At 40.0% G+C, this 27,237-nt stretch overlaps 2 protein-coding genes across 4 annotated transcripts in view; one reads left to right on the top strand and one right to left on the bottom strand.

Annotated features, from left to right (window-relative positions):
• Window positions 1–645: 645 nt before the first annotated feature.
• GMFB (glia maturation factor beta) lies at window positions 646–14,549 on the bottom strand. 2 transcript variants are annotated; one of them, XM_059055732.2, is made up of 7 exons: window positions 14,405–14,549; window positions 9,967–10,063; window positions 8,329–8,378; window positions 7,591–7,640; window positions 7,045–7,127; window positions 5,949–6,022; window positions 646–4,379 (listed from the first exon to the last, which is right to left on the bottom strand). In XM_059055732.2, the coding sequence occupies exons 1-7, from the start codon at window positions 14,405–14,407 to the stop codon at window positions 4,308–4,310; spliced, it is 429 nt and encodes a 142-aa protein (XP_058911715.1). In that variant the 5' UTR covers window positions 14,408–14,549; the 3' UTR covers window positions 646–4,307. The 2 variants fall into 2 exon arrangements, with proteins under 2 accessions (XP_058911715.1, XP_058911714.1); XM_059055731.2 differs by having other exon boundaries at window positions 7,045–7,130; window positions 14,405–14,515.
• An 11,619-nt stretch (window positions 14,550–26,168) lies between these two features.
• Window positions 26,169–27,237, top strand: part of CGRRF1 (cell growth regulator with ring finger domain 1) — a 31,122-nt gene continuing 30,053 nt past the window's right edge. Inside the window, exon 1 of one of the 2 annotated variants that reach the window (XM_059055722.2) lies at window positions 26,169–26,417. In XM_059055722.2, the coding sequence (XP_058911705.1) occupies window positions 26,314–26,417 (104 nt within the window). In that variant the 5' untranslated portion in view covers window positions 26,169–26,313. The remainder of the gene's footprint in view (window positions 26,418–27,237) is intronic. The other variant, XM_067028459.1, reaches the window with a different exon arrangement.

The following is a 27,237-nucleotide window of genomic DNA, read 5'->3' as shown; positions in this document are numbered from 1 at the left end:
GTGAGTAGCTAAATGGTTAAATTTGAGAAATAAGGAAGATGTTTCCTCTGGCCAATTCTCCTCGTGAGATTCTTGAATATAGGAAGGCAAAAACAGCTCCTTTCATAACTGTAAACAAACTGTGACAACTACACAGTCAATCACAAGAAGTATATGGTAAAGTCTAAATACTATGTTAAGTACTGTTGACTTGTAGTCATTCAATAGATACCCACGACACACAAACCCGGACAAGTCTGTGATATAGGCAGAATGGGTCCTTAACGGACGTTTAATAAATGGTGATAAACTATATTCAATAAAAGATCCTTCACTTTAATTTGATTTCTTACAAAATACACAGACCCTCTTACAGTCTTCCCTTTGAAAGCAAGGGTTCATCATTTGAAATAATGCCCTCTGCCCCTACAAACAAACCATTTTAGTATCAGACCAAGTTTTAGAAATTTTTATAATCTCGTTATATTTTCCCTCCCCCCTTCCTTCTTTTGCCAAGTGATCCACTTATTTTGCCTCTCGCTTTTTCCAGATAAAGTAAACAACTGAATCTGTGTGGTTCGCACAGATGCCACAATTGAGCCAGGCAGGTAGCAGTAACTTCAAAAGGGAAAAGGAGGCAAGTAAACAATGAAAAGCTAGAAGTCCTTTCATGTTAACATTTTATTTAAACCAGTACAAGCACCATGCTTAACAGAAGACTGTCCAAAATAAACATGCAATATGAACTCGCACAGACTGAAACCACAGCTTCAGAAGTTGTGCCAGCTGTTGATTTTGTTAAACGATGACAGGAAACTGTTAAAATTCACAAGACTAAACCATTAATGTTTCAAGCCTCCTGAATGAGATTACATTGGACCACCTAAATCAGTGGGAACTACCCTGGCATGTTAGTGATCTCAAACAATATTCAAGTAATTACACGTGTATGAACTATACTCCAAAAAGCAAGAAAACACAATTTCTATCACAACCTTAATGTAGTTGTTTTAAATATCATAGGAAGATGATCACTGATTTGAAATGTCAAATGGCATAATAAGAAACAAGTTTCTCAAGAATATTCAACTTGGGAGCACTGATGTTAAGTGGCCTGAAAGACTTACATTTTTCCAGAAATACAAAATAAGATTCGTCCAGAAATGTTTGAGACACTTCTTCACATAAGTTGTAAAGGCTCAAATTCTGTAGATTCCAGTATTATCAGTCTATTGAACAAACAGGGAAAGCAACCATACTAAGAATATTTGAATTGATAGATTACGAGTTACTCTCTACTTCCACCAAATATCAGCATTTAAACTCTTATGAAAATATCTTTTCATCACTAGTCCACATTATGGATTAATGACATTGCTAGTGTTTTAAGGTAGTCCAGACATATTTTTAAGAACCCCTTCCTTACTATCTATATGAGTGGGGAACAAAGACAGCCAAATTTAATTTGGCAATAAACTCCTTTAACTGGAAAATTTTTAAAGTGTCAGACCAGGATACAGTTTATGGCTACGTTCGACTCCTGAAAATAGGAGACAAAAAGGGAGAGAAAAGTGCTGACATTTTGCTACAAAGATCATTTAGTAATGACAATACAAAATTCAGCAACACCCTCTTAAACAAGAGTATGTTTAACTGCACTAGGCATTTAGTAAACTTTTTAGAAATAGACAATTTGAACATTTATTTTAGAAGTCAATTAAACAAGAACAGCCAGTCAAACAACTTTTTTCCTAACATAACTGCTTCAATACCAGAACAAAGTGAATACTATTCAAAACTCTTTGACATTTTGGAATTTCAGCATAGTCACCTGAGAACAGTTTTCTTCATATGTCATTTATGTTGCCACAAAAACCATACTAAAAAACATGCTGTCATTACGAATCAGTTCTATTTTGACAACATTAGATGCTATGCAGAGCTTATACAAGGCCAACAATTTCAAAACTAATGGTGACTTAGAAGACCATGAAGGAGGTTCCCAGGAAAAAAGCTGCTGCCAAAAAGGAAAGACAAGTTTGAAGGCTGAATGGGAATGGCTGTACCATAAATGGAATGTAAAAACCGGAATTACAAAATCTGGAGTTACTATTAGGGAGAAGGCAGAAAAAGAGATTAAATAGGAAATATACTTTAAAAGAACAATGCAAAATTTGGTTAGATGAAAGGGAAATATATATAAAAAACAAAAAACACTGTAGGTCAAGGAACCTATAACTCTCCCTATAGGACCAAGGAAGTGAAAAAAATGTTCCACTGATCCCCCTAACCTCATCTATTGTCTTGCAAAAATACATGTTATCAATAAGGAGTCAGACAAGCTCAAAAAAGCATGGTTTATCACAGCTCTCTGTCCCTGTTAGAGAACAGGGGAGCTAAGAGTTCTGTGTATGGAGGTCAATATTATCAGACATTATGGAGGACCTTCCAATAAAAAAATAAAAAAAAAAACACCTAAAACATGCAAGACAAAATAAGGAACCTCACTAAAAAATACATTCTTGCAGCCCTAGATTCTCTTATTGCTGCGAACCTGATGAAACAAAATCTCATTTCCTTCATTCACAAACATTAGAAGAAGTGTCCAGTCACTTGGATTACATTTGCACTTCTGCAGAATTATAAGCATTATTCTCCAATATCAAAATAGCTGTTTAAAGAATTCTTAAACTTCCTGGGTGAAGTTCTCTCTCTCTGGAAATTGGAATAAAGAACCCTTCCCATTCATTAACCAAAACAAATAGCCCCTCTAGCACTTCCTCACCTCCAACTAACTTCCTATTGCTTCCTGTTTTTTAGATTAGTGAAGCCAAACAGTGTTGGAATAGAAGATTCAATATTGTGAAAATTCCAACTATCTTTACCTCTTTATTAAAGTTGGCACAGAAACCTTAAAAAAATGCAAAGCACATATGAATGGGAGATACACCAACATTAAAAAAAAGCCTTTGCTAGTTTTGAAATTATTAAGATATTCTTAATATCAGAATTCACTCACCAAATCTGGGTAGTCTTTAGAGTCTCAAGACCTTTTGTCAAATTAATGTCAAGATAATCTTAAACAGTCACTCATATGTTTTTAAAGTACACTATATATCATAATCCTTGCTTTAAAAATGCCAAGGATGCCATCATCTAACAAGACAGGTGTCCAGTTTAGAATATATTCTGACATTTAGGATGTAAGATGAGATTTCTATTGATGTGTTAATGTTATTAACTATGGCCAAAGTTTTAAGATAACCATTTTTTTTCCTATGGCACAAAACTAATCACAAATATGCCCCAAATTATAACTCTCAACTGCCATATATTCACCAATGCAAGTAGATAGTTGGAATTTAAAATATCACGTTGATTTTATTACAAATTTCAGATACACATATTAGAAAATTGTTTTACTTGGACCCTTTACAAAAGTATTAATTTCACAAAATCTGGAATACTGGCAGTGTAAAAGTCTTAAACTAAATTTAAAGCTAACAAATCAAAGGCATAGTATTAACACATGTAAAATAACTAGTATTCACAGGACAACATTAAAAGGTGCTTTATAAATAAAGTGTTATTAACCTAGATTCCAAACGATATAGAAATGACACAACCAGGAATGAGGCCCTTGATTAGTTACAATCCACCAATTTCTAAGACTAAAATACTATTTTCCATAAGAAGAGAACCTAATAGTCATAACTTTACTATAAAATCTAACTTACAGACCTTAAGAACAAGCGATTGATGAAAAGTTTCTGGACTTAATTAAAAGGATATAGAAAATTAAGAAGGCATGGAATTGATGAAAAAATGCTTGTAATGCAGATTATACTATAGTAAGTTATTATTCATGGCTCAAAATTGGGTCACTCAAGTCTTTTATCCCAAATTGATTTCAAAGATTTGACAAGTGATAATATGCTATTTTCATATATAAACTGCTAATATCCAGTATTTGTCAAAAGGAGGCAACTGTTGTCTATCACAATCTAATACCCACTTTCCAATGGTGTCTGTAAATAGTAACAAATTCTGAACCATAAGTTATAGAAATTAGTCACAAGAGTGCAAAAAGTCCCTGGAGAGAAGTAGTCCACCTAACAATTACAAATATAAGGAAACACTTTACAAAGTTTCATTACTATGAAGATGATTTCCCCTTTGTTCAAACTTTGAACAAATGAAGAATTTTTCTTTACTGCAGGTAACAAACTGTAAATAACAGTGCATTTTTAGGCATAAATAAGTATTTATGTCTGGTTCCAGTATGGTCAGGTTAATACATAAATACTTTAGAAACACAGAAGTTCACATTAGTGGAAAAATCCAAGTTTCTCACGTAACCATTCTTCAGTTAGGTCTTCAGTATTTCTTATTTCAAATACCTTAAGAAAAAAATCAAATATTTTGTATATTTGAGTATTAAATACCAAATTCTCCTTCCTTTCATGTTGGTCATGACTTATCTGTGTAAATTAGATATACCTTTATGTTTCTCTAAGTGCTAGGGCCTCAGTTACCAAAGTTTAGCAATCAAGACAGCATAAAATCAAAACTCTTAAAAGCACAAATCTACAAATGTTCTAAAAGAGTAGTTTTGTAAATATTACCCACTAAAAGAGAGAACCAAGTATACACTTAAAAATCAATCCAGTTAGGAACTGGAAGAACTGGTGCTGATCCTCCACAGGTGGAGGAAATACCAGCTGTTTTTATAAGGATAGAGTAGGGGTCCACAGCCACAAATCTCTAGCCAGAATCTGAACACACACAGGCCCAGAAAGAATAACGGCTATAAAAAGACAGTGCAATAGAGCACAAAGGATGGGACTGAGGCCAGATGAAAGTTTGAATCCTAGCTCTGAAATGTACTAATATACAACCCTACGCAAGTCATTCAACCTCTGAACCTCAATTTTCCCAGCTAAGAACAGGAGTTTCACCATCAACTTACAGAGTTGTGGTGAGGATTCAATCAGATTATTTGTAAAAGTAACTTGTAAATTGTAATGCCTTAATTCCAGCATTTTAGGGCATGCCTAGGATTAGAACAGACATGAGCCTGTTAACAGAGCTCCTTCCTAATCACCCAATCCCCTTAGAGCAACTCCAGCATATTCCCGTGGTACAAATGAGGATAAGTAGTGTTGATAAGTTGGTGGTATCAATGACAATCAGGTGGGCTAAGGGGAAAAAGCAGAGGGCACTTAAAAACATCACCTGGGTTGATAATTAAGCACCCAAGGGGAATACCCTGATGCTCTCCTTAAAATAAAACTGGAAATATTATTTAATACCATTCCAGTGATGTAAAATTCTATTTCAAAACGTTAAATGTATATACATTTTCAACTCAAACTAATACATGGAAGTTAAATAAAGTTTGAAAGCAAGTACCACTCTTACCTTTAACCTTCAAAAATGCCATAAAACAATGGGAACATGTTAAATCTTGAAGCAGGTGTCCCATATGAAACAGAATGTTCTAACTTAATAAAGCTAATATGTATTCTTAAAAATTTAATTTTAGATTTGGAAACAATACAGTTAACTGCATAGCATGGAATTCCTGCACAGAATTTGGTTCACTTAGTCTATGGTAAAGGGCCCAGAGAAGCTTCAAATGCTGCATTTATCTACTAGAAATTACATTATGGAAGATGAAAAATTCTCAATAGATTGAGTAGTTTTCTAAAGCCACCTATATTTTGAATATGTTATTTTTTGAATATGAGTTCTTGTAATCAACTTATAATTTTCATTCCAAAAACACACTTTTGGTTAAAGACTTCTATCATTCTATTTCCAACTAATGAAAAGCTCTAGTTTACTGCTCTGTTCTAAATAACTTTCACCTACATAAAGAAATACTTAACTCTTCAGATTACTTGGGTATTGCTCTATTTACAAAGGGAAAAAATTCTCTCAACAAGTTAGTCAAATATAAATACCACCTTGGTGAGTTCAGCTGTTTGGACTAGCTTATTCTTACTCCCAGCATACATCATCTGTTGTTCAGGCTTACATCCTGGAAGAGAGCGATCAGAGTAGAAATGAGACTTAAATTTTGAAAGAGTGATGAATTTTCATTATTTACTTTATAAAAATGACACATTTAGGATTTCCTATGCTATCAAGTTTACAACAACTTCTGTCTAAATGTGTAAAGGCTGTATTTTGAGTCTTACACTGCATACTGCCTGCACAAAGAGAAACAGCTATATTACTAATGAACAAGGCTTTAGGTCAGCAAAAATAAATGAGGCTAGATCTCTCAAGACCTTGACTTTTAGAGCCTTGCAAATACTTTAAAACTTTTCAGCATTTAGTTCTGATGGTAAATATCAAGATCAATTTTACAGAGGCCTAATATATATAGGTTTGGGGATGCTGTTGGGTCAGCAGTGTCAGGAGATTGACTCTGAAGAAAGGTTACGGTCTGTTTACATATTAATTAAAAAACAGACTGCAGTATATTTTAAGGGCTACATAAATGATACAAATAATAAAGTTCAGGGAGGAGTTCAGTGTGCAGAGACTTCATTGTGGGCCTGAACGGTGGGAGAAGTGGGAGTCCTGGTGATAATGGATACTTTAAATACCAATAAGCCATTTTAATATCCAATGTAAGCTACTCTGGGACTATTCTCAAGATTATAGGCATATCACTGGTAACTACTATTTTAAAGATAAACACCCAATATATATCATAATCATACACATAGTTCACATACTTATAAATAAAGATAAAGAAACTGTACTTTGGATATTTTAAAATGTCATTACATTTCTAATTCCTTAAAACGTCTGTACAATTTGACCTAACTACACTTCTAGGAATCTATCCTAAGAAAAGCAAGTTCTAAGAGATGATGCTTTATAGTAACTTCTTTTTAGGGATGCATTCATGTGTGTATGTGCATGCACATATACTGCAATTTAGGTTATTTAATACTTCTCCTCCTTAAAACGAGCATAAAATTTGTCTAGTATACAAATGGTTTAATTTGATCAGAACCAAATATGCACTATTTAAAGAAATTCACCTACCAACCGGACTGGAGAAAATAAAGCACAGAGGGTATGAAACTCTTCCATCATCATGTTGATACTTATAACTATATACAATGAAGGTTTTTCTCAAGTTAAGGAAACTAAAATTACTGCTCTGTTTGAGACAAGTACTTATCAACAAAGTTCTGAAAGGAAACACGCACCAGGGGAGCTAGTGGGTGGCAAATTTCTATCCTATCCGTTTAGGCCACACCTTCATTATTCATTATCCTTCCACAAAATTATAAATGGGCCCCCCCCAAAAGTTATAACATCTTATACTCTCTCACAAATAAATTTATTAAAAGTATAGATTTAATATGGATTTTTTTCTCTTTCTCAATTTTTATTATAAACATGTAAAAATAAAAGGAACTTTTAAAAAATAATATTAATTTTTTGGTTCTCTTCCTTGGTCATGATCATGGTGTAGAAGAAAATTTTGTAAAATATGTCTTTTAAAAGTTGAACAAATGAACTCCATAAATAAAACAGTGACCACTTAAAAAAACAAATCTTTCTAAAGCACTAAGAAAAGGATATCGAGGTTGTCGTTCAGGTAGTTCATCTTTAAGTTCATCTGGTGAAACGCCCTGGAACCATAAAGAAAACAACTTTTAAACATTTTCTTACCCATAAATTCTTAAGAGATATACCAAGCACATATTCTACTAATAGGTATAAATTCATAACCTTATATCACAACATAAAATTTTATTTTACTAAATTGTACATAAGCTGAGGTTATTAAAACCTCAGTGCAATGAAAGCCTACTCCAGCCCACTCAGCTTAGCTCTGTGTATCAACTAAACATGGGGCTGAGAGGCAGAGTAGTCTACGCTCATGTTCCAATTGTCAGGAAATAGTGAGATAAGCCAACTCCTCAGAGCAACAACAATATCTGATTTAGGGGAAAAAAGCTAATTTCTTTTCACTCTAAATTAGTTACTTAACTCGACAAACTAAATACTTAGGTTAAAGGGCTTTAGTTTTTAATTACTGGCCAACCAATTTAGAAGCAAGTTATAAACTTGATTCAGTTTTTACCAGACATATAGCCCTAACTTCTACTACTTATTACCCTGGATTTCATTAATGTTTTATAGAAGGTGATTATATTAGCAAGACAATGCACTACACAATGATTAGAACATGCTTTTCAAGCATAATGATCATGTCTAAAGGTTTAGAACTCGCTTTAGAAGTAACTGTAACTAATATAGCATCTTTTGGGCAATAATTGCTTAATGATAAAACTATATTTAGCTGATCCAACAAACCTCAAGCTCTTCATCCAGCACCACCAGGCGTTTATCCTTATCAATTTTCACTAAAATAAAAATATAGTATGAGTAAACTGTGATTCTAATGTGACTTGATCTACCCAACCCGCAGAGTCCTAGCCCTTTTTTTTGGCATTCAAAATTAAAACAGGAAGAAACACAAGCATAAAACACAAGCTTGATTCTACATGCAGTCAGCATTTAAATCTTTTAAACCCAGAATTCCCAGCACCTAATTTGTTAATTTAGAACTTTATGTCAACTCCTTACATTTACTGTGTATATGAAGAACTTCATAACTCAAATGCACTTCCTAGATGATAAGAAAAGGTCTGAAAAGGTCATTGTGACTGAGACTGGTTTATTGCACATGGTTAGAATTGCAAGTGAAAGGGTTGCAAGGGTTAGGACAGACAACCTCCAGATTCCCAGCTTCTCCAGAGTCAGGATTTCATGGTGCAGTATGAGTATTCTGAGAAAGTGAATTACCAAATAGTAGTGATATCTCTACATGCAACAGACCCCAAAGCCAAACTGAAATATTTTTAGATAATCTATGCCTGTATTCTTTTCCATTACTCTGAAAAGTTATCCAATTTTTTATTTTGCACTAATTTCATAATAAATCCTGTGAGACACAATAGATCTCAAATAGCTTTACTCTTTGTGGCAAAATGGCACTGACACACATTGTCACTTTTAAGAACTATATGCCTATGTTGTAGTATTTGTTTGTAAAAGAACCATAATTCAACAAGCTGTCACCACCTCATTAATTCACATCTGCCAGTGCATCTCTGTTAACAGTATATAGAGTTTTACATTCTCACCCCCTCATCCTTCATCTTTCTAAATCACTACCCACATATTAAATATTACCTAAGAATATAAAAGAAATCTGCATAACATCACATACAGTTCACAGTGGAAGAGGCAATATACAAATCATTCTTTCTACTGTCAAAAGTCAGTGACACTTAAAAGTACTCTCCAGGGCTTCCCTGGTGGCGCAGTGGTTGAGAGTCCACCTGCCGATGCAGGGGACATGGGTTCGTGCCCCGGTCTGGGAAGATCCCACATGCCGCGGAGCAGCTGGGCCCGTGAGCCATGGCCGCTGAGCCTGCGCGTCCGGAGCCTGTGCTCCGCAACGGGAGAGGTCACGACAGTGAGAGGCCCACGTACCGTAAAAAAAAAAAAAGTACTCTCCATGAAACTAGAATTCAAGTCTACAATTTAATTAAGACCTCAAATCACTTTGAACATAATGCTGAACTGTACCACTTTAGGTGTAGGCAAAGGTGTCTGTTTGAGGATGAATGGCCAGGCTATTTTTAGTCCCCTGAGAAGTTAAAGGATGGAGTTGGATGGGTCACTACAAATAACCAAGTGACCAAGAAGATGATCATCTTCTCCAGAGCTGTGTAGGCAGCTGAGGGCAGAGGTAGGACACTCTGCCTCTGTTCTGTGACAGTAGCTGTTACTTTTTAAAGTGACCTAACAGGTGGGGGCTGGTGAGGGGGGAATTAAAACTGGAGGAGGTAACTTTCTAAAGGTTCAGGTTATTCGATGTAGCTATAGGATAAAGCCAAACTCCAAACTAAGACCATGTAACGGAGACAATCGCTTTTAGCTTACTTATAATGGCAGCATTGTTCGTCTCTTTGCGAAAACGAAACTTTCTCAGCTTTTCCACCAAATCTTCAGCAACATCACAGACTACCAAAGACTCACTCTAGAAAAGAAAAAAATCATGTTATCAAATGCCATGACTTCAATATACATATGTACATGTTAAAGTTATAAAACCTAATACATTTAAGAAGGTATACTGACACCTACAAATGTCATAATTATGTGAAAGTATTAACGTGAAACACATGAACACTTAAAGAGCTTTTAAATCTACCAAGCTTTGTATCTACATTATTAAATTATACACATTTGTTCATCTTATATGTAGGGTATACTTTCTCTTTGGATACTAAATATCTCAAAGAACTAGACACATAATAATGTGCAATTTCATCAGAACTGTAGAGGAAGGGAAGAATAAGGGAAAAGTCAAGGACCATTGCTGTTAGAAAGTATAATATTTTTGCACTATGCAGCAAGAACAGGAAAATCATCTTATTACACTTAGAGTTAATAAGGCCTTAGTTCATTTTTGAGTCTCACAACTATGAAAAAAATAAAAAGAAGCAAAAGTATGAACAATAAACCATAAGAGTAAAGAACGATTACATTTTATATCTTAATTAAATGACTACAGGGATCAAAAAAAGGAGCTATTAAGAATTATGAAAGCAAAACCAGATGAAACAAATATAAACACTCAAAGAACCTTTTATAAATTATGAAAAAATATTAGAAACTCCTCTCCAGAAATCTGGCAAGGAAATTATCAAAAGCACTATTCTTTTAGTGGTACAAATGCACTACTGATTGCAAGCATGTGGATGGAAATCTTTTTCTTTAATGTGTAAACTTTGAACACATACAAAAGCAGAGAATAGTATAGTGAAATCCTATGCACTTAACACTCAGCTTCAACCATTATCAACACATAGCTAATCTTATTTCATCCAAAACCCTCAATACTGCCCCCATGGACCGTCATATAGGAAAGGCCCCAAATCATTTTAACTATAAATATTTTAATATGTATTAATAAAATGACAGTATGTGCCATTAAAAACATAAGGACAATAACATTATCTCACCTAAAAAAAAACCTAATAATAATTCCAGTGAATTATTCAAGTAGAGTTCTAAGTTCAAATCCCCCCCCCCTTTTTTTTCTTTTTTAACAGTGAGTTTGATTGAGTCAGGTTCCAAACAAGGTCCACATTCTTTGGTCTCTTCATATATGGGTCTCCCCCCACCACCCACTTCTTCAGAAAATTAAGAGTTTTGAGACCAATGCCAAATACATGTCTCATTACAATCTGAAAGAATTAAGGCTTCAAATTTTAAGTTAAAAGGAAAATTTAATAAAAGTCTGCTTTTTCATCCTGTGTTGGGTAAATAAGAGCATATGTTACAACAGTAAATAGCTATCAATTTTAAGTTGTCCTTTAAATTCATAACACTGGTAACATATAAGTTATGATATACCATAGGATGTGCTATTTATACAATTAGAAGGTACATCCCACCAATACATATTATCCAATAAATTAGGCTCCTGTAGGAGTCATATATGTCCATCCTTTTACTTCTCTTTAGAGAAAGAAATGCTAAGTCATATGGAGCTTCCTGAAAGCAGTATTCAAGCCTAGTCTATTTTTTCCTATCTTTCAAGAAAGAGATATAAATCAGAAAACTAGAATTTCCAATCTTTCATCAACCAAAGATAGAACCCTTTAGTAGAAACTAATAAATACTTTAGATTTTTGTAGGCAAAGAGCAATTTGTCATGAGTCTTATCTTACAGTTCTGATACTCAGAGCTGCTTGTGCAATCCTGACACTCTAAGAATAGTAAACCAAGTGAAAAACATGCTGTGATTTAATCTATATTGCTTTTTTGTTTCCATTTTCACCCCTCCCAATACCTTAATAAGGCCAAAAATTCCTTCCTACAAGAAAAAGGACCACGGCTCAGCCAACTCTAATGCTTCCAGTCAACAGAAGCATTTGAAAATCAGTATAACCCTGAAAACAACACTATATGGTAAATATTAACATACAAAGTGGAGAGTTGAACTCAAGTGGTCATTTATTGGATAATCCACACAATGAACATTTAATGAGTGTCAGCACGTGCTAAGTACTAGGGATACAATGATATAAAGTAAGTAAAAACTATGGGCCCCTCAAGGAGCTTATTAAGTCTATTAGAAAACAGACGTACATCAAAATCATCAGGTGAAAAAATACACACTTGTTTGTATCTAGGATAAGAGCTAGAAAGGAGAGAAACTTGATGCTATGAGAACTTATGACTAGTGACAACGGCATGGTTACAGGAGACTTGCCTGAAAAAGGCATCTAAAGGACCCAAACTGCCTATGTAAAGACCCTTTGATTAAAGTGAACACAGCACATCTAAGATAACGAAAGGCCAGTGTGACTCAAGCACAGAGAACGAGCTGTAACACGTACAAGAGGAGGCTGGCAGGGGCTGGACCACATAGGGCCCAGTGGGTCATACTAAGTATTTTGGTCTCTATCCTATGAGCAAAGGCAGCCACTAAGGTGTTTTAAGTAGGTGGTGACAGGGAAAGTGATCAGACTGCATGCAGGAAACAGGCAGAGCAACTGGATAAATAGACCAAGACTAGTTAACTGACAAGCCTAGTCCAGGTGAGAGATGAAAAGTAGCTTAGACAGACTGATGAGGATAAAGAGAAGCAGGTGAATTCCGTTAATCAATTGTTAACGTGTATTAAACGCTATGAGAAAACACTGTGCTATGTACTTTACATGGATCTCTCTTCATCATCAAAACAATCCCATTAGATGGGTATTATATTATACCCAATTTGCAAGAAACTAAGATTTAGAGAGGTTAAGTATATTCCCCAAAGTTATGCAACTAGGGGAGCCAGGACTCAAGCCAGACAGCCTGACTTTAGCCCACACTTAACCACCACAAAGGAGCTGGTGACAGACAATACTGGGAGGGGGTGGATCAGTAAAAATGGTGACTCCTAAGCTTTTTGGCTTGTGTAAGACTTAAACAGTGCTACCTTTCACTAAGTTAAGGAACACCGAGGAACACCAGGTTTGAGGGGAAAGAGATGAGTTCTATTTTGGACAAACTGAGGGGGCTTTGAGGCACTCAAGTGGGGAAAAGCTTCCCAGGAGATGTTAACTAAATAGTGGGAATATAAATATCTGTGCTGGATCTCAGAAGCAAGGTCTGCACTACAAATTCACAAGTCATCTACATATAGGTAAGTGGTAATTGAAGTTATGAGTGTAGGTAAGAAACGAAGGAGAAAAAAAATACAGAATGTTAAATGAAGCATTAGGATGGAGCCTAGGACTCCTACTTGTGATGTACAGCATAGGAGCAATGCATGGGACACAGACAGACCAACAACAGGAGACGATGTAGGAGAAAAACCAGTTCTGTATCCTAGAAGTCAAGGGGGAAGCACGAGGGAAGAAAATGCTTCAAAGAGGGGAGCGTGATCAACACCCAGAATGCAGCTGAAAGGTCAGGAAACATGAGAATTGAAGAGTGAGCCCCTTGGATTTAGTGACCAAGACAAGATCTATTCGATGTAAGTGGGTTGAGCAATGAGTGGGAGGTCAGAGAATAGAACAGTGGGAGTTTTGTTTTTTGCTTGTAATTAAAGACACGAGAAGCATACTTTAAAACCCGATGGGAAAGATCCAGGAGATCCTCGTTGGGTAATTAATTTAATTCTACACTTTATTTTTGAGCGCGGGGTCGAACCCATACGAGACGGAAGCCAGAACCCCCAGACCATGCAAAACTAAGCTTTTGACAGTTACTTTAAGGCCAAGGGCCAAAGCACTGGGTCAAAAAATTTCCAACTGCCATAACTCGAAAAAAGCAAGGATAAGGAGAAATCCTTAGAGGAAGGCCAGGGGAAGGAGGAAAAGGAAACTAAGGCGAGACCGAGAGAATGGAGTCAGAATTCGAGCCCTCCCCCGCAAAGGCGGCCAGGCCGAAAGTGCTCGGCTTCCGCCAGCCCTTTGGGCCTGGCCCGGGCCCTGGGAAAAATGCCGGCGTTTGGGGCAGCCCTCGGCTAGGCTAGACCCCCGGCCCCTCCGACCCTTCAGCGCAGCAGCAGCTAGAGCCCTCCATCCAGAAGGACCCGGTGAGAATCACCCACCCCCTCTGGCCGCACCCTAGTCGCCAAGCCCGCTGGGTGATTCGACCCCGGGCGCGGCAGGAGGATGCTACCCTTAGGAGAGGCGGCTGCGTCCGCGGGCGGAGGCCAAGACTCTGACGGTGGGTACCCACCAGCAGCCGAGCCGGAAGCGGCCGCCGACCCACCCCAGGCGCTGCCCGCCGAGACCGGTTCTGGCAAACAGGAAAGCCCGGCGGGCTGGCCCAGACCTCCGGCCGGCCCCCACCCTCCCCGGGAGCAACTCACCATTTTCCTTCCGGGCGTCAGCAGCCTTTCGCCTTCCCTCGGGTCCCTTTAAGAATGGCACGACAGCCGCCTCCCTTCCTGCCCGGCGCCTGGCAGATCCGCCCCCACCAAGCTACGCGGCAGCGGCAGGCCGGCACGTGATGGTGGACGGCGGGCTGCGCGGCTCAAAATTAGCCGAAACGCGAGCGCCTGCTTGCTCTTCAATCTCTGTAGTGATGGATGCCCTGTCTGATTGGGAATGGGCGACCGTGCCAAATTACACTCTTAAAACTCAAGCCAGTTTTTGCTTCCTTTTAACTTTCCTCAAGCTCTGAGATCAATTTCCTGGTGACATGATTAAGTCAACGATTTCAGTGGTAGATGTGTGCGTTAACCCTGGCTTCCCTCCCACCCTTTCCGGAACCCTACCCGCGACTCCTACCAGCTTCTGGGACTTGGTTAATACATTTCTTTTCTCAATGGTGTTTATTTATTGAAGTATGATTGAATGATGATTGATGTCTAGATGAGTGCTCTCATCTAGAGCCGTTGTCTAATCGCGCATTAAGACGTTTCTGTAGGAGGTGCCGACTTACTGGAGCAAGTTTACTTTTGAATGTAGTGGGGAAAGTAGTTTAGAAGAAGTAAGGTTCGAACTCAGAATTCATACAGGTGCCTTCAATGAAAGAAGCTGCCTGAGGCAATATCTCACGGTTTTTACAGCTTATCCCCAACTTCTAGGATGATGCCCCGTCCATAGTAGATGCTCAATTCATATTTGCCGAAAGCGTGAAAGAAGCAAAGAAAAAGAAAATTCCAGAACATGCTCCTACTTCCATCCTTCTTCATTAGTATTAGACTGAATTATTAGAATTTTTAAAGTTTGTGTTTAATATTAAATTTAATGAATTGTTAGCATGTTAATAAGTAGCATTAAATCAGAGTTCAAAATATCTAAATTAATTTGATACAATACCTATGTTTTCTAATAAATTATAAAACTAGAAGGATTAGCTATAAGAAATTCCACAGCTCAACTACATTCTCTTAGTGATCTGCCCCCCCACCCCAGTACTTTTTACTATGACAAGGGAACTGGTAAATTTGACATGTAGTACCATATAAGAAATGGTGGAAGAGAAAATGATTTTTACTGGTCCATGAACAGTTATATTAGACTTATCAAAGATTCTGTCCCACCCCCATCTTTTCCCATCTCTTCTCTCCACCTACAGGAGGAATTGGAGGAAAAAGTGAGAAAATTAACATTTAGATACATGACATTTCGCCTGGTAAATAGTAAAGCCATTATTTTCCTTTTTCATGTTGTTTTAATGTTTTTAATGTTTATGTTTAATGTTTTTAATGTTTATGTTTTTAATTTTTATTTAATTTTCATGTTGGTTTTAATGTTGTTTTCATGTTCTTTTAATGTTTCCTAAATGCTAATGGCTATGAAATGGGCTGGTCTCATGTTAGACCCAGAGAGGTTGGGCAGAGTAGTACACTGACAAGAAAAGGACAATGATGAAAATGTGATTTATTATATTATGTGGAGGGTGTAAAATGAATATAGACTATGTACAGAAATTTTACTTCAACTCAGTCTGTAGAATATCCTTTGAACCAGGAAAAAAAATTACATTCATTTTAAATGAGGTTTGGGAATGCTGTTCAGGCTTGGGTTATTCTGAGGGGGAAAAGTTCAAACTGTTTTCTAGCACTTTTCTGCCTGGGTAGCCCCTATTAAAAACTCAAGAACCTATAAATACTAAGCTGTGTTGAGGTCACTGAAATGTGTTTTATCTCAGGAAAGCATTTGACGTCAAGACAAGATCAGGGTCGAAAGGAAAGGAGTATTCTAATTAAAAATCGAGGGAAGATCAGAATTAGAATAATCTTTTCTGGCCTGAATTTTTCTAAGTCTTCCATTCTCTGTATTGGCAGCCATGCTAAAGTGTTTCTATTATTTCCATATTCATTCATGCAACAAATAGTTATTGAGGACCCATTGACTCTGTCCTGGTGCCAAGATCCAAAACAGACTAAAATCCCTACCATCCTAGAACTAACATTCTAATGGGGGGGAGGAGGTAACAGACAATAGCACAGTAAATTAGTAAATATTATAAGTTAGAAGGGGATCTGTGCTGGGGGAAAGAATTGGAAAAGGGAGATTGGGAGTGCAGGGTAGGAGGGATTTTTATTTTAAATAGGGAGGTCATCCTAGTCTTCACTAGGAAGGTCATGTCTGAACAAAGATTTGAAACTGTGGGGATTAAGCATGTTGATATCTAGAGGAACATCCCACACAGAGGGAATAGCACTGTACAGGCCCTGAGGCAGAAGCATGCATGTTGTTATAGGGGACAAAACAGCAGTCAAAGGACTGGAGTGAGTTGTAGGTGTGGTCAGAGCGATTAGAGGGCTGGATTCCGTACAGCCTTGTAAATCATCGCAAGGACGTGCCATTGGAGAGACTGAGCAGGGCAGTGATGTGACCTGTTAGGCATTTTAGCGGAATCATTCTTTTAAACAATTTTTTAAAATTAATTTATATTTTTAATCTATTTATTTTTGGCTGCTTTGGGTCTTCGTTGCTAAGCGCAGGCTTTCTCTAGTTGCGGTGAGCTGGGGCTACTATTCATTGCGGTGGCTTCTCTTGTTGCAGAGCACGGCCTCGAGGCGCGCGGGCTTCAGTAGGTGTGGCACGTGGGCTCAGTAGTTGTGGCACGCGGGCTCAGTAGTTGTGGCACGCGGGCTTAGTTGCTCCGTGGCATATGGGATCTTCCCGGACCAGAGCTCAAACCCATGTCCCCTGCATTGGCAGGCGGATTCTTAAGCACTGCGCCACCAGAGAAGCCCCTAGCAGAATCATTCTGACTTCAGTGTCCTTCTAAAAGGATCCTTCTGTTGTGTTAGACTGTAGGGATAAAGTGACTTCCAGAGCCAGCCAAGATGGAGTAAGTAAGTTGCAGTCTTTCTCTCCCATTGATTACAACTAAAAGCTCTGGAGAGAATATGAAAAACAACTACCAGAGTACTCTGAAGAGTGAATAATAGCAAAATAGCTAGTGGATTGAGAAAGGAAGTGTTTTGATCACCTCTTCTTCATCCTGTTTGTGAGGAAGGGATCCTCTCCCTAGGATTATGGAGATGGCTGAACACACAACACCCAGTACTGGACAGGTGAAATTGACAGCAGTTTTTTAGTCACATACACTCACAGTCTGGGGGAGGGGAACACCAAATGCCATGCCCTGGGAAACAGAGTGAACAGCTAGAGGCTGTGGGAGGCAGGCTTTGTAGCATCAAGAGGGTGAGGTGCCCCCTGGTCCTGCGGGAGGATGTGACTGGCTTATTTGAATAATTCCACGAGCTGGAAGGAAACTGAAACCCGGTACTCAGGGATAAGCAGGCACTGTGCCTGGTCCCCTTGATAAGGAGGATTGTTTGGCTAGGGGACCTTGTCCGTGGGAGAGGAGTGGGGATAGAAACTCACCATTAGGTCATTCCCAATTTCACCAGATATCAAGGCAACACATAATATTACACCTTCATTTTAGGCCTTACACAGCAGGAACTCAGAACTTGACAAATGACTGTTATTGTGCTGGTAAGTTTTCTAGTTCTTTTTCCTCCTTTACTGCCTGACTTGAGAGTGGTCTGAATCAGCGAAGCAGCAACAGCAAAACCTCCAAAAGGAACCCTTCCTTCTAGCCTGGGGATGGCGAAAAGGGGCCCCTGGGAAAGGAGAGTGTGGAAGGAAACTCCCTTTTTTTTCTCCTAGCCCTGCCCTGAGGGCAACACCAATCAAGTTGGCACTGTTACAGCAGGGCAGGGGCTCAAGCACCTAAAACCGTGAGAGAAAATCCATTTTTCTGCATAGAGGAATTTGGAAAAAGGTCCCTGTTATACAAAAATTGATGGCAGTATCCCAGTTATTTTTTTTTCTCCCTTTTCTCGTGTCACTTTACCTGAAAGACAGGCTCAGTCATGCAGACTGACACAGCAGTGTAGAGGGCAAATATTCTGGAAGCTCCCCATCTTTCAGGCCAGAAGAACGGGGAAAGGGGCCTCTGGGAGTCAGAGGGTATAGAGGAAATCCTGAAGAGAAGAGACTGGATTGACACTGAGCACATACCCAAGTTCTACATGTGCAGAACACACCCACAGGAGCATGGCAAAGACTTTGAGAGCTTAACTACAATATAAACCACTGCCAAGACTCAGATTAAGCCCAGAGGGGCTCATGCGACAAACAGACCCAAACAGCATAATACAGACATTGAAAATTGAGCTGCCATTCTGTATCCTGGTTGTGGTGATAGGAACTGTACACTGGACATAATGAATTTTTCTGTATTTAAATTAAAAATTAAAATTTTAAATAATAAAAATAATAATAAATAAAAATAAATAATAATAATAATAATAAAATAATAATAATAATAATAATAAAAAAGAAGAACCAACTGGGAAATAGAGAAGCAAGGAAACCAGCCAGGAGACTATTGTAGTAATCCAGGGAATACATGGCCTGGACCAAGGTGGAAACAGTGATTTGGTGAGAAGTGCCCAGAACTACTAAGAATTTTCTGTATAAGGGTTTCTCAACTTCAGAAATATTGACATATGGAGTTGGATAATTCCCTGTGGTGGGTAGGCTGTGCTGGGCATTGGGGAGCATTTGGCAGCAACCCTGTCCTCTACCCACTAGACACTAGTAGCCCCTCAACCAAACTGTGGCCAGACATTGTCAAATGGTGTCAGGGCCCAAAGGTGAGGATTCACCCCCAGTTGAGAATGGCTGTTCTAGGTGAATGCCTTAAGCTTTGGGCCACAGACTAAACACCACATTAGTCATCAGTGTCAGCTCAGTTGGAGCAGGCTTCAGGTGGGCTCCTAACACTTAGTACTTACAGATGACAAAAGCCCAACATCAAAGACCATGAAAATTTTTTTTACTAGAGGGACATGGAAGTTCGATGGGCTACAAGAGGTTAGGTTCTGCCAGAGGACTATAAGATTTTTCACAATTCCTGTCATCTATGAGATCACACCCAAATTGCACATTCATTCAATTCTGTTGTGCAGTGATTGTTTCAAAGTTTGAAACTCAAAGTCATGATGCTTATCATATTCTTCTTGGTGTCTCCAAAACAGAGATAAATTTGACCTTCCAGGAGATAATATGGGAGATAGAAAGTCCATATAAAATGAATGAAGGGATTGGCAGCTCCAAGAAAAATGTATAAAAGAAATAATTTTTTAAAACATGTTAGTAATTTTAGCATTTCTAATGAGACCTTCTCTTTGGTCACTCAGAAGTATTTATTAGCCTCAAAGGATAAACAGAACCGTGATGTCAGGAATGCAAAAGAAAGCAAGCAGCTTTTGACTACTAAAATAGGATTTTTGAATCCGAAGAAACACAGTAGTCTTGAAAAAGCCGGACACTACCAAGGGAGAAAGGTTTTATAAAATTGTAAAGCTCCATTAACATTTGAAAATCCAGACCTTGGCAAAATTAAAAGTGGCATTTGATATACGCCATATGGTAGAGAAAACTGAGGCTATGACATAAGGAAAGTACCTGCTGAGGGTAGGAAGCAGAGAAAGTCTCGCTTCTGATCTGGAGCAGCGTGGGAAGAAGAAGGGGCTTGGGGGTGGCTTCCCTGGTGGCGCAGTGGTTAAGAATCTGCCTGCCAATGCAGGGGACACGGGTTCGAGCCCTGGTCCGGGAAGATCCCACATGCCATGGAGCAACTAAGCCCGTGTGCCACAACTACTGAGCCTGTGCTCTAGAGCCTGCAAGCCACAACTACTGAGCCCTCATGTCACAACTACTGAAGCCCGTGAGCCGCAACTACTGAGCCCACAAGCCACAACTACTGAAGCCCGCGTGCCTAGAGCCTGTGCTCCGCAACAAGAGAAGCCACTGCAATGAGAAGCCCGCGCACTGCACCAAAGAGTAGCCCCCGCTCGCTGCAACTAGAGAAAGCCTGTGCACAGCAACGAAGACCCAACGCAGCCAAAAATAAATAAATAAGTAAATTAAAAAAAAAAAAAAAAGAAGAAGGGGCTTGGCGAAGTATGACAGGCAGCCATAGCCAGCCTGTTCTGGCAGGGCTCCCCGGCTGAAGTTTCAGAATGGGGGGTGGGGAGGGGTTGTAGGAAAGCAGGAGGAGATTGGAATAGGCAGTCCACTTTTCCTATGAGAAAGGAGGAGAGGCCTTTCATTTAGCTCTGCGCATCCTTGAATATGACTCAGGAGCAACAGTGTTCAATAGCAGAGGGGGCCTAATTTGGTATCTTGAGGTTCTCAGTGGCCTGCAGGGTACAAGCTGGAGGAGCTACACATTCATAGTTCCCTAAAGAAGTACCACTGGAAATGGTGAACAGTCTGGTGAACCAGCTAAGCTAGTGCTTGAGGGCTTTACAACCAGAGATAAATGTCTAGAACCCTGGATCTCAGGAGTGGTTGCTAGCCCATGGCCACAAAAGGCCAGATGAAACCTGCATCACCTTACTGAGGACTCAAAGGTGTGCAGAGTGAGGGCTTGTTTTCCCAACCCTACCGTGAGATCACACGAATACCCTGTACAATTGAATACCATCTTAGGGAGAAACAAGAGAAGAAGGAGGAGAGACTAAGAATTTTCCTGAAAGAGACCAGCTACTCAAAAGGGGCAGTTAAACTTGAAGAGACTAAGATAACTTTAACTGATAAGTTTAAGCTCCCATTGTCCTCTCACCCTTCCACTATTTAGTGGGGTGGTTATCTAGAGCAAAATTACATCAGTTATAGATAATAAAGAAGAGCCATTCTTTCCTTTTATGTGAGAGTTATACTTTTTTTAGCCTAATATAGGTATTTTGTGCTGCCAGGTTACCTTCTGGAGAAGAACCCCCTCCCACTATCCCTCTCCTTCTTCTGTAAACAGGTGTTGAGTGGCTACAAGACATAAGCTAGGTGCTGGTGGCACACACATCAATTAGGTGTCACTCTTGCCCGCGGAGAGCTGGGGATCTGTAGGCCATATGGACTAGTGAGCAGATGCTTTCACCAGGGCCAGGGGGATCCTATATAGATCCACACTGGGTGCTGTGGGAGAGGCATCTCTCCAAGAGTTGGGAAGTGTCTAGGAAGACTTCCCAGAGAAAGGAACTTCACAGCTGAGTCTTAAGAATGGCTAAAAGTTCGCCAGGAGAGGGAAGAGGAAAGAAGAAGGGCTTTCAGGCAAAGGGAAGAGCATATATGTACAGAGCTGTGACGACTATGATGTGTTGACTTCTCCACGTATTGCTCAGATTAAACATTACTTCTGGGTGTGTCTGTGAGGGTGTCTCTGGATGAGGAGAGCGCTGAATCAGTGCACTTGGCAAAGTAGATATCCCTCCCCAATGTGGGTGGGTATCATCCAATCCGTTGAGGGCCTGAAGAGAACAAAAGGCAGAGGAAGGATATCGCCCCCATCCCGCCCCCTTTTTCTTCCTGATTGCCTGCTTAAGCTGGCACAGCGGTCTTCCGCAGTTGCACTGGGATTTATATCACTGACTCCCCTGGTTCTCAGGCCTTCAGTCTTGGACAGGAATTGCTCCACCAGCTTCAATGGCCCTCCAGCTTATAGACGGCTGAGCTGACTGTGGGAATCCCTCTCTCCCTCCCTCTCTGGAAAACCCTAACTAATACAATGGCCAATTCTGAAATCTGCAAATAGTTTCTTTCACTGATTTCAAAATTCATTTCCTCCCAACACTTTAACTTCTCTGAAATCAGGATGCACCTAGCAATCGTGGTATCTTACAATTTTGTTCTTGGTGATACATAAAGTAAAGGTGAGGCTTAAAGCACCCTAAAGTGAATGAAGTTTAAGTTTGGGGGCCACTTGCTTGCATAGGCCCCTTCCAAGGCCTTACAGTTAATTTTGTATTTGTGATTTTGTATTCACTCTCCTAGAATGGGCCCCCCAAATGGTATGTGCTTCAGGCCTCACATACCTGCATCTCTAATGTATTTTAGAAGACTGGTAATTCAATAGGTCTAAGATTTGTATTTGGAGGGAATGAGGGAAGGGGAACAGGGATGAGTGGTGAGAGATTGGAGATTTAAGGTCTAATTTCAGTGAATGACAGCTACATCCACTCACCTGGTAGAAGAAGCCAGAAACTTCAACTCCTGCTACTCTCATGCCCCATGTCCAATGCATCATTAGGTCCTGTATACTTCTTCTGTGACAAGAGTTCTCTCCTTCAAACTCTGTTTCCTCCTTCTGTAAGTAATAGAGCCTTCTAGTTTTAACTGGACACACAGCCACCCTGAGCAAAGACTGTATTTTCCAGCCTCTCTTCCAGTTAAATTTTGGCCAACAGAATGTGTCGTATATCCTTTGAGTTTCCTTAAATTGAAATGGTGTCTTATTCTTCCTCTTTTTCCTCCCTCTTGCTAGCAGGAATCTGGACATGGTGGCTGGAGCTGCAGCAGCTATCTTGGACCATGAGGTGACCTTAGGAATGGGGGCTATACATAGTGGAGCAAAAGAGAAGCCTGGGTCCCTTGCACTGTGAAGCACTAAATCAGTCCTGCATTACCTATTTCTGGACTTTCACCTGAAAGAGAAATAAACTTCTATCTCAAGTAAGATACTGTTATTTATTTATTTATTTATTTAGTCACTCACAGTTGAAATCACTTCTAACTAATAATCCACTTCACTGCAAGTCCTCATCACTTTCCTAATCAGAGTTACCAATATTTCTTCTCTGGACTTTTTTTTTTTTTTTTTTTTTTTTTTGTGGTACGCGGGCCTCTCACTGTTGTGGCCTCTCCCGTTGTGGAGCACAGGCTCCACACGCGCAGGCTCAGCGGCCATGGCTCACGGGCCCAGCCGCTCTGCGGCATGTGGGATCTTCCCCGACCGGGGCACGAACCTGTGTCCCCTGCATCGGCAGATGGATTCTCTACCACTGCACCACCAGGGAAGCCCTTCTCTGGACTTTTGAAAGAATCTATTAGTTGGTATCTCCATATTCACTTATATCCATCCCAGCCTCCTACCAATAAGTTTTCTACGCAGTAGCTAAAGTGATTGATTTAAAATGCAAATAGAATGTCGCTCCCTATATTAGTCTGCCTGGGCTGCCATAATAGAATACCACAGACTGGGTGGCTAAAACAATAGAAATTTTCTCATAGTTGTGGAGGTCAGAAGCCCAACATCAAGATGCCAGCAGTCTTTCTGGAGAGAATTCTCTTCTGTGGTTTTTAGACAGCTGCTTTCTTGCTGTGTCCTCCTATGGCCTTTTCTCTGTACACACGTGCACACAGAGAGCAATCTCTGGTGTTGTCTTTTTTTTTTTTTTTTAATAAGTACACCAGTCCCATTAGATTCGGATCCCACCCTTATGACTTCACTTAACCTTCATTACTTAAAGGCCCTATCTTCAAATACAGTCACATTTCAGGGTTAAGGCCTCAACATATGAATTTTGGTGGGGGGGGGGACACAATTCAGTCCATAAAACTCTCTTCTTCAGTCATATCAGTGGCTTCTCATTGCTCTTAGGTTATTTGAGTAGTTAAAATGGCAAGACTCATGTATGATCTGGGCCCTACCTATGTCTCCGTTTTCATCTCATAGCATGTTCCTCCTCCCTCTCCATGCTGGCCTTTCATTGTCTCAGGTATGCTATGATTTTCCCACCACAGGGCCTTTGCATAAGCTGTAGCTTCTGTCCTAAATTCTTTTTGTCCCATCCTGTCCCTTTGCCTGGTAAACCTCTTTCCATCAGCTCTCAGGTCAACCATCTGTTCTTTAGGGAAGCCTTCCTTGATCTTCCTTATATTCCCCATTTCCCCATTATTTACTCTCATAGCTCCATGTACCTATTTTTAATAGCACTTATAATTTTGCCTTTATATTTTGTTCAAGATTCTTTGGTTAATGTTTGTCTTTTCCATTAGATGATAAACTCCATGAGAACAGAGATGTGTCACTTTTTGCTTATTATTGTATCCCTATTGCTTTCTACAGTGTCTGGCACATATTTGACCCTCAATAAACATTTTCTGAATGAATAAGTAAGAGGTAAGTGGGAGCTGGGTCATAGAGAGATGGGTATGCTAAATAAGGAACTTGGAACTTCATTCTCAAGGACATACAGCATGACAACCAAGAATTTTTGGCAGTGGAGTGAAATAAGACATCTGTTTAAAAATATATATGTGTGTTTAAGAAAATGTTTGCCAGCACTGTGTAGAATGTACTAGAATGAATCTATGTTGGAAATAAAATTACAGGTTTCAATGGTTGTAGCAGTTATCCAAGTGAAAAATAAGGGCTTGTGTTAAATTTGTGTCAGTTCCTGTTCTTTTTTCTGAGAATTCTTTGGTGTGAGTCAGGTTGGGTCTATTTCTCCACTGCTGGTTTGGGATTTGTCTTTAATAGCCTGGCTAGTGAATTATCCTTGTTCATCTGTTTTCCATCTTCCAATATGTTGCTGCTGTTATTTTATTTCCTGTTCTTCTTGTTTTTGTTGACTTATTTTTTAAATCCCTTCGATGTAGTTTTAGTGGAGTTTTGGGAGAGAGCAAACTTACAGGCATATGTTTAATATACCACTTTAACTTGGAACTCCTTATATTTTTGTTTTCATTATGAAAATTCTTTATTGTTTATTGAAATAAAATTGCCTTTCACATTAGCCAAGATTTTGTTAAGTGACAATATCAAATTATGACAAAACCGAGGATAAAAGGGAGGGAACATAAATTGATACAACGTTTGACATATGTCCCTTTCTTCCGTGGTAACAAATCCCTGATCTGTAGCGGGGATGCTGCGTTTCCCTGACTCAGTGGCAGCTAGGTGTGGCCTTGGGACCAAACGCAAACCGATGAGATCTCAGTAGAAATGTTGAGAGAGACGGGTATAACTTTAGTTGGTATCTGTGATACTTCAACCACAGATTCAACCAACCACAGACCGTGTAGTACTATAGTATTTACTATTGAAAAATATCCACCTATAAATGGACCTTGTGCAGGTCAAAGCTGCGTTGTTCAAGGGTCAACTGTATATATGTATATATATGCACATATATACACATACACATAATACATATTTAAAATTATTATTAAGGTGAAAATTAATACAAAAAACATTCAAATATCTAATTCTAATTTGCGGGGTATAGGGGAGAAAAAAAGAAAGGGATATGGGAGGACAGTTGATTTATTTCTGAGAATCCTGACACCCAATGCTAATTTTCCTCTAGCATTAAATCGAACTTGAAAAGGCTGACAAGGCTCCTATAAACTGCTTGTGAGACTCTTTTTGGTGTTTCGTACAGTGCCTATTTGTAAGTTTTGTAGATAAAACAAGAGTAGGTGTGGGGTTATTTTACTTTGTAGAACTTGAGATGCCGGCCGCCCTCTTCCTCCCACAACCGCCTCAGATGTAATAGGCAGGATCTCAGGATTTTGACTCTGTGACGTGGATTTCGGACTGTGCCTCCTGTCTCTGGCATCAGAAAACACTACCTGAGTCTTGGGCGGGGTTGGCACCAACATCCATTCAGACTTTGCCGCAGACAAGCGCGGACCGCTGGGACAGACCACGGAATAAGACGCTAGCTGTACACCAGGGGTGGTGCGAGTCGGGGCCCCGCCCCGCTGCGAAGCCAATAACTCGGGACAGGAGTGGGAGGGGCGGGGCGAGCCCCGCTGGCCGCCTCGTGATTGGCACGTAGGCTCCCGCAGCCCGCGAGGCTACCCCTATCTAGTCTGCAGGAGCTCCAGGCTAGTGCGGATCTACAAAGTTTGTCCGCTCCGGGGCACCGTAGGTGGCTTTTACCCTGGCCGAGAGGGCCCGGCTGGGCTAGACTGGGCTCAGCGGCTGGAGCCCGGCTTAGCTTAGGAGACCCTGATGGCTGCGGTGTTTCTAGTAACGCTCTACGAGTACTCGCCGCTTTTCTACATCGCGGTGGTCTTTACTTGCTTCATCGTGACCACCGGCCTGGTGTTGGGATGGTGAGTGCCCTAGGGCCAGGGGCAAGGGACGACGGGGCGGACAGCCAGGGAATGGGGTCGCGGCGGGCAACTGGGGGCAGAGGAGCTGGGTGGCTGCTGAATTGGGGCACCTGGGGCTGTCGGAGAGCCGGTGCCGAGGACTCCGACTGGCTCCGGGAGGAAAACAAGGTGGACACCGCACCTGCATCACTGCTCCGCATCATCGTCCGGTCCCCGTCGCGGCGCGCATCTGGGGGTGATGCCGGATTGAGGTATTTTACCCAGCTTTGTTTCTAGACGGTAAAGCAACCAGTAAGGGCCAGGTCTTGGTGTTAGGATAGAAAGGTTGTACAACAGGCTTCTGTCCGGAATTGGGGCCTACTGTGTGCCCGGAGTGAACCCATCATCCGCGGTACAGTCCACAGACGTGGACAGTAAACCGAGTTGGTCGTTGTTGTTCTGACCTGAACTGAGGTGAGCACTTGGCCTCAGATCTTCCAGTGTAAGTTCTGACTGAACTCTGTTACCGTTTGAGAATTTAATGGTTTATACACATATTTCGCACCGTTTGAAGGAATATTTAGATCGATAGAACCATAAAGACATAATTTTAGAGCTGGAAGAGATCTTAGAGATAAGTTACACTAAGGGGTAAGGGCACTTTACCTATTGGAGACAAGGAGAGTAGACTGTTAGCTCATTCCTGAGCAATTCTAGCTCAGAAATTCTAAAATTTCTCTCTTGAGGAGATGCCATTGTATCATGTTTAGGGACTCCTTAAAAACACAGCTATTTGAAACCGTCTTACAGGCTCCATCCATTGAGGAGAGAGACACGAGCT

The sequence above is a fragment of the Kogia breviceps genome, chromosome 3, assembly GCF_026419965.1.
Source record: "Kogia breviceps isolate mKogBre1 chromosome 3, mKogBre1 haplotype 1, whole genome shotgun sequence".
Lineage (NCBI taxonomy): Eukaryota > Metazoa > Chordata > Mammalia > Artiodactyla > Physeteridae > Kogia > Kogia breviceps.
This window is presented reverse-complemented; position numbering and strand designations above follow the sequence as displayed.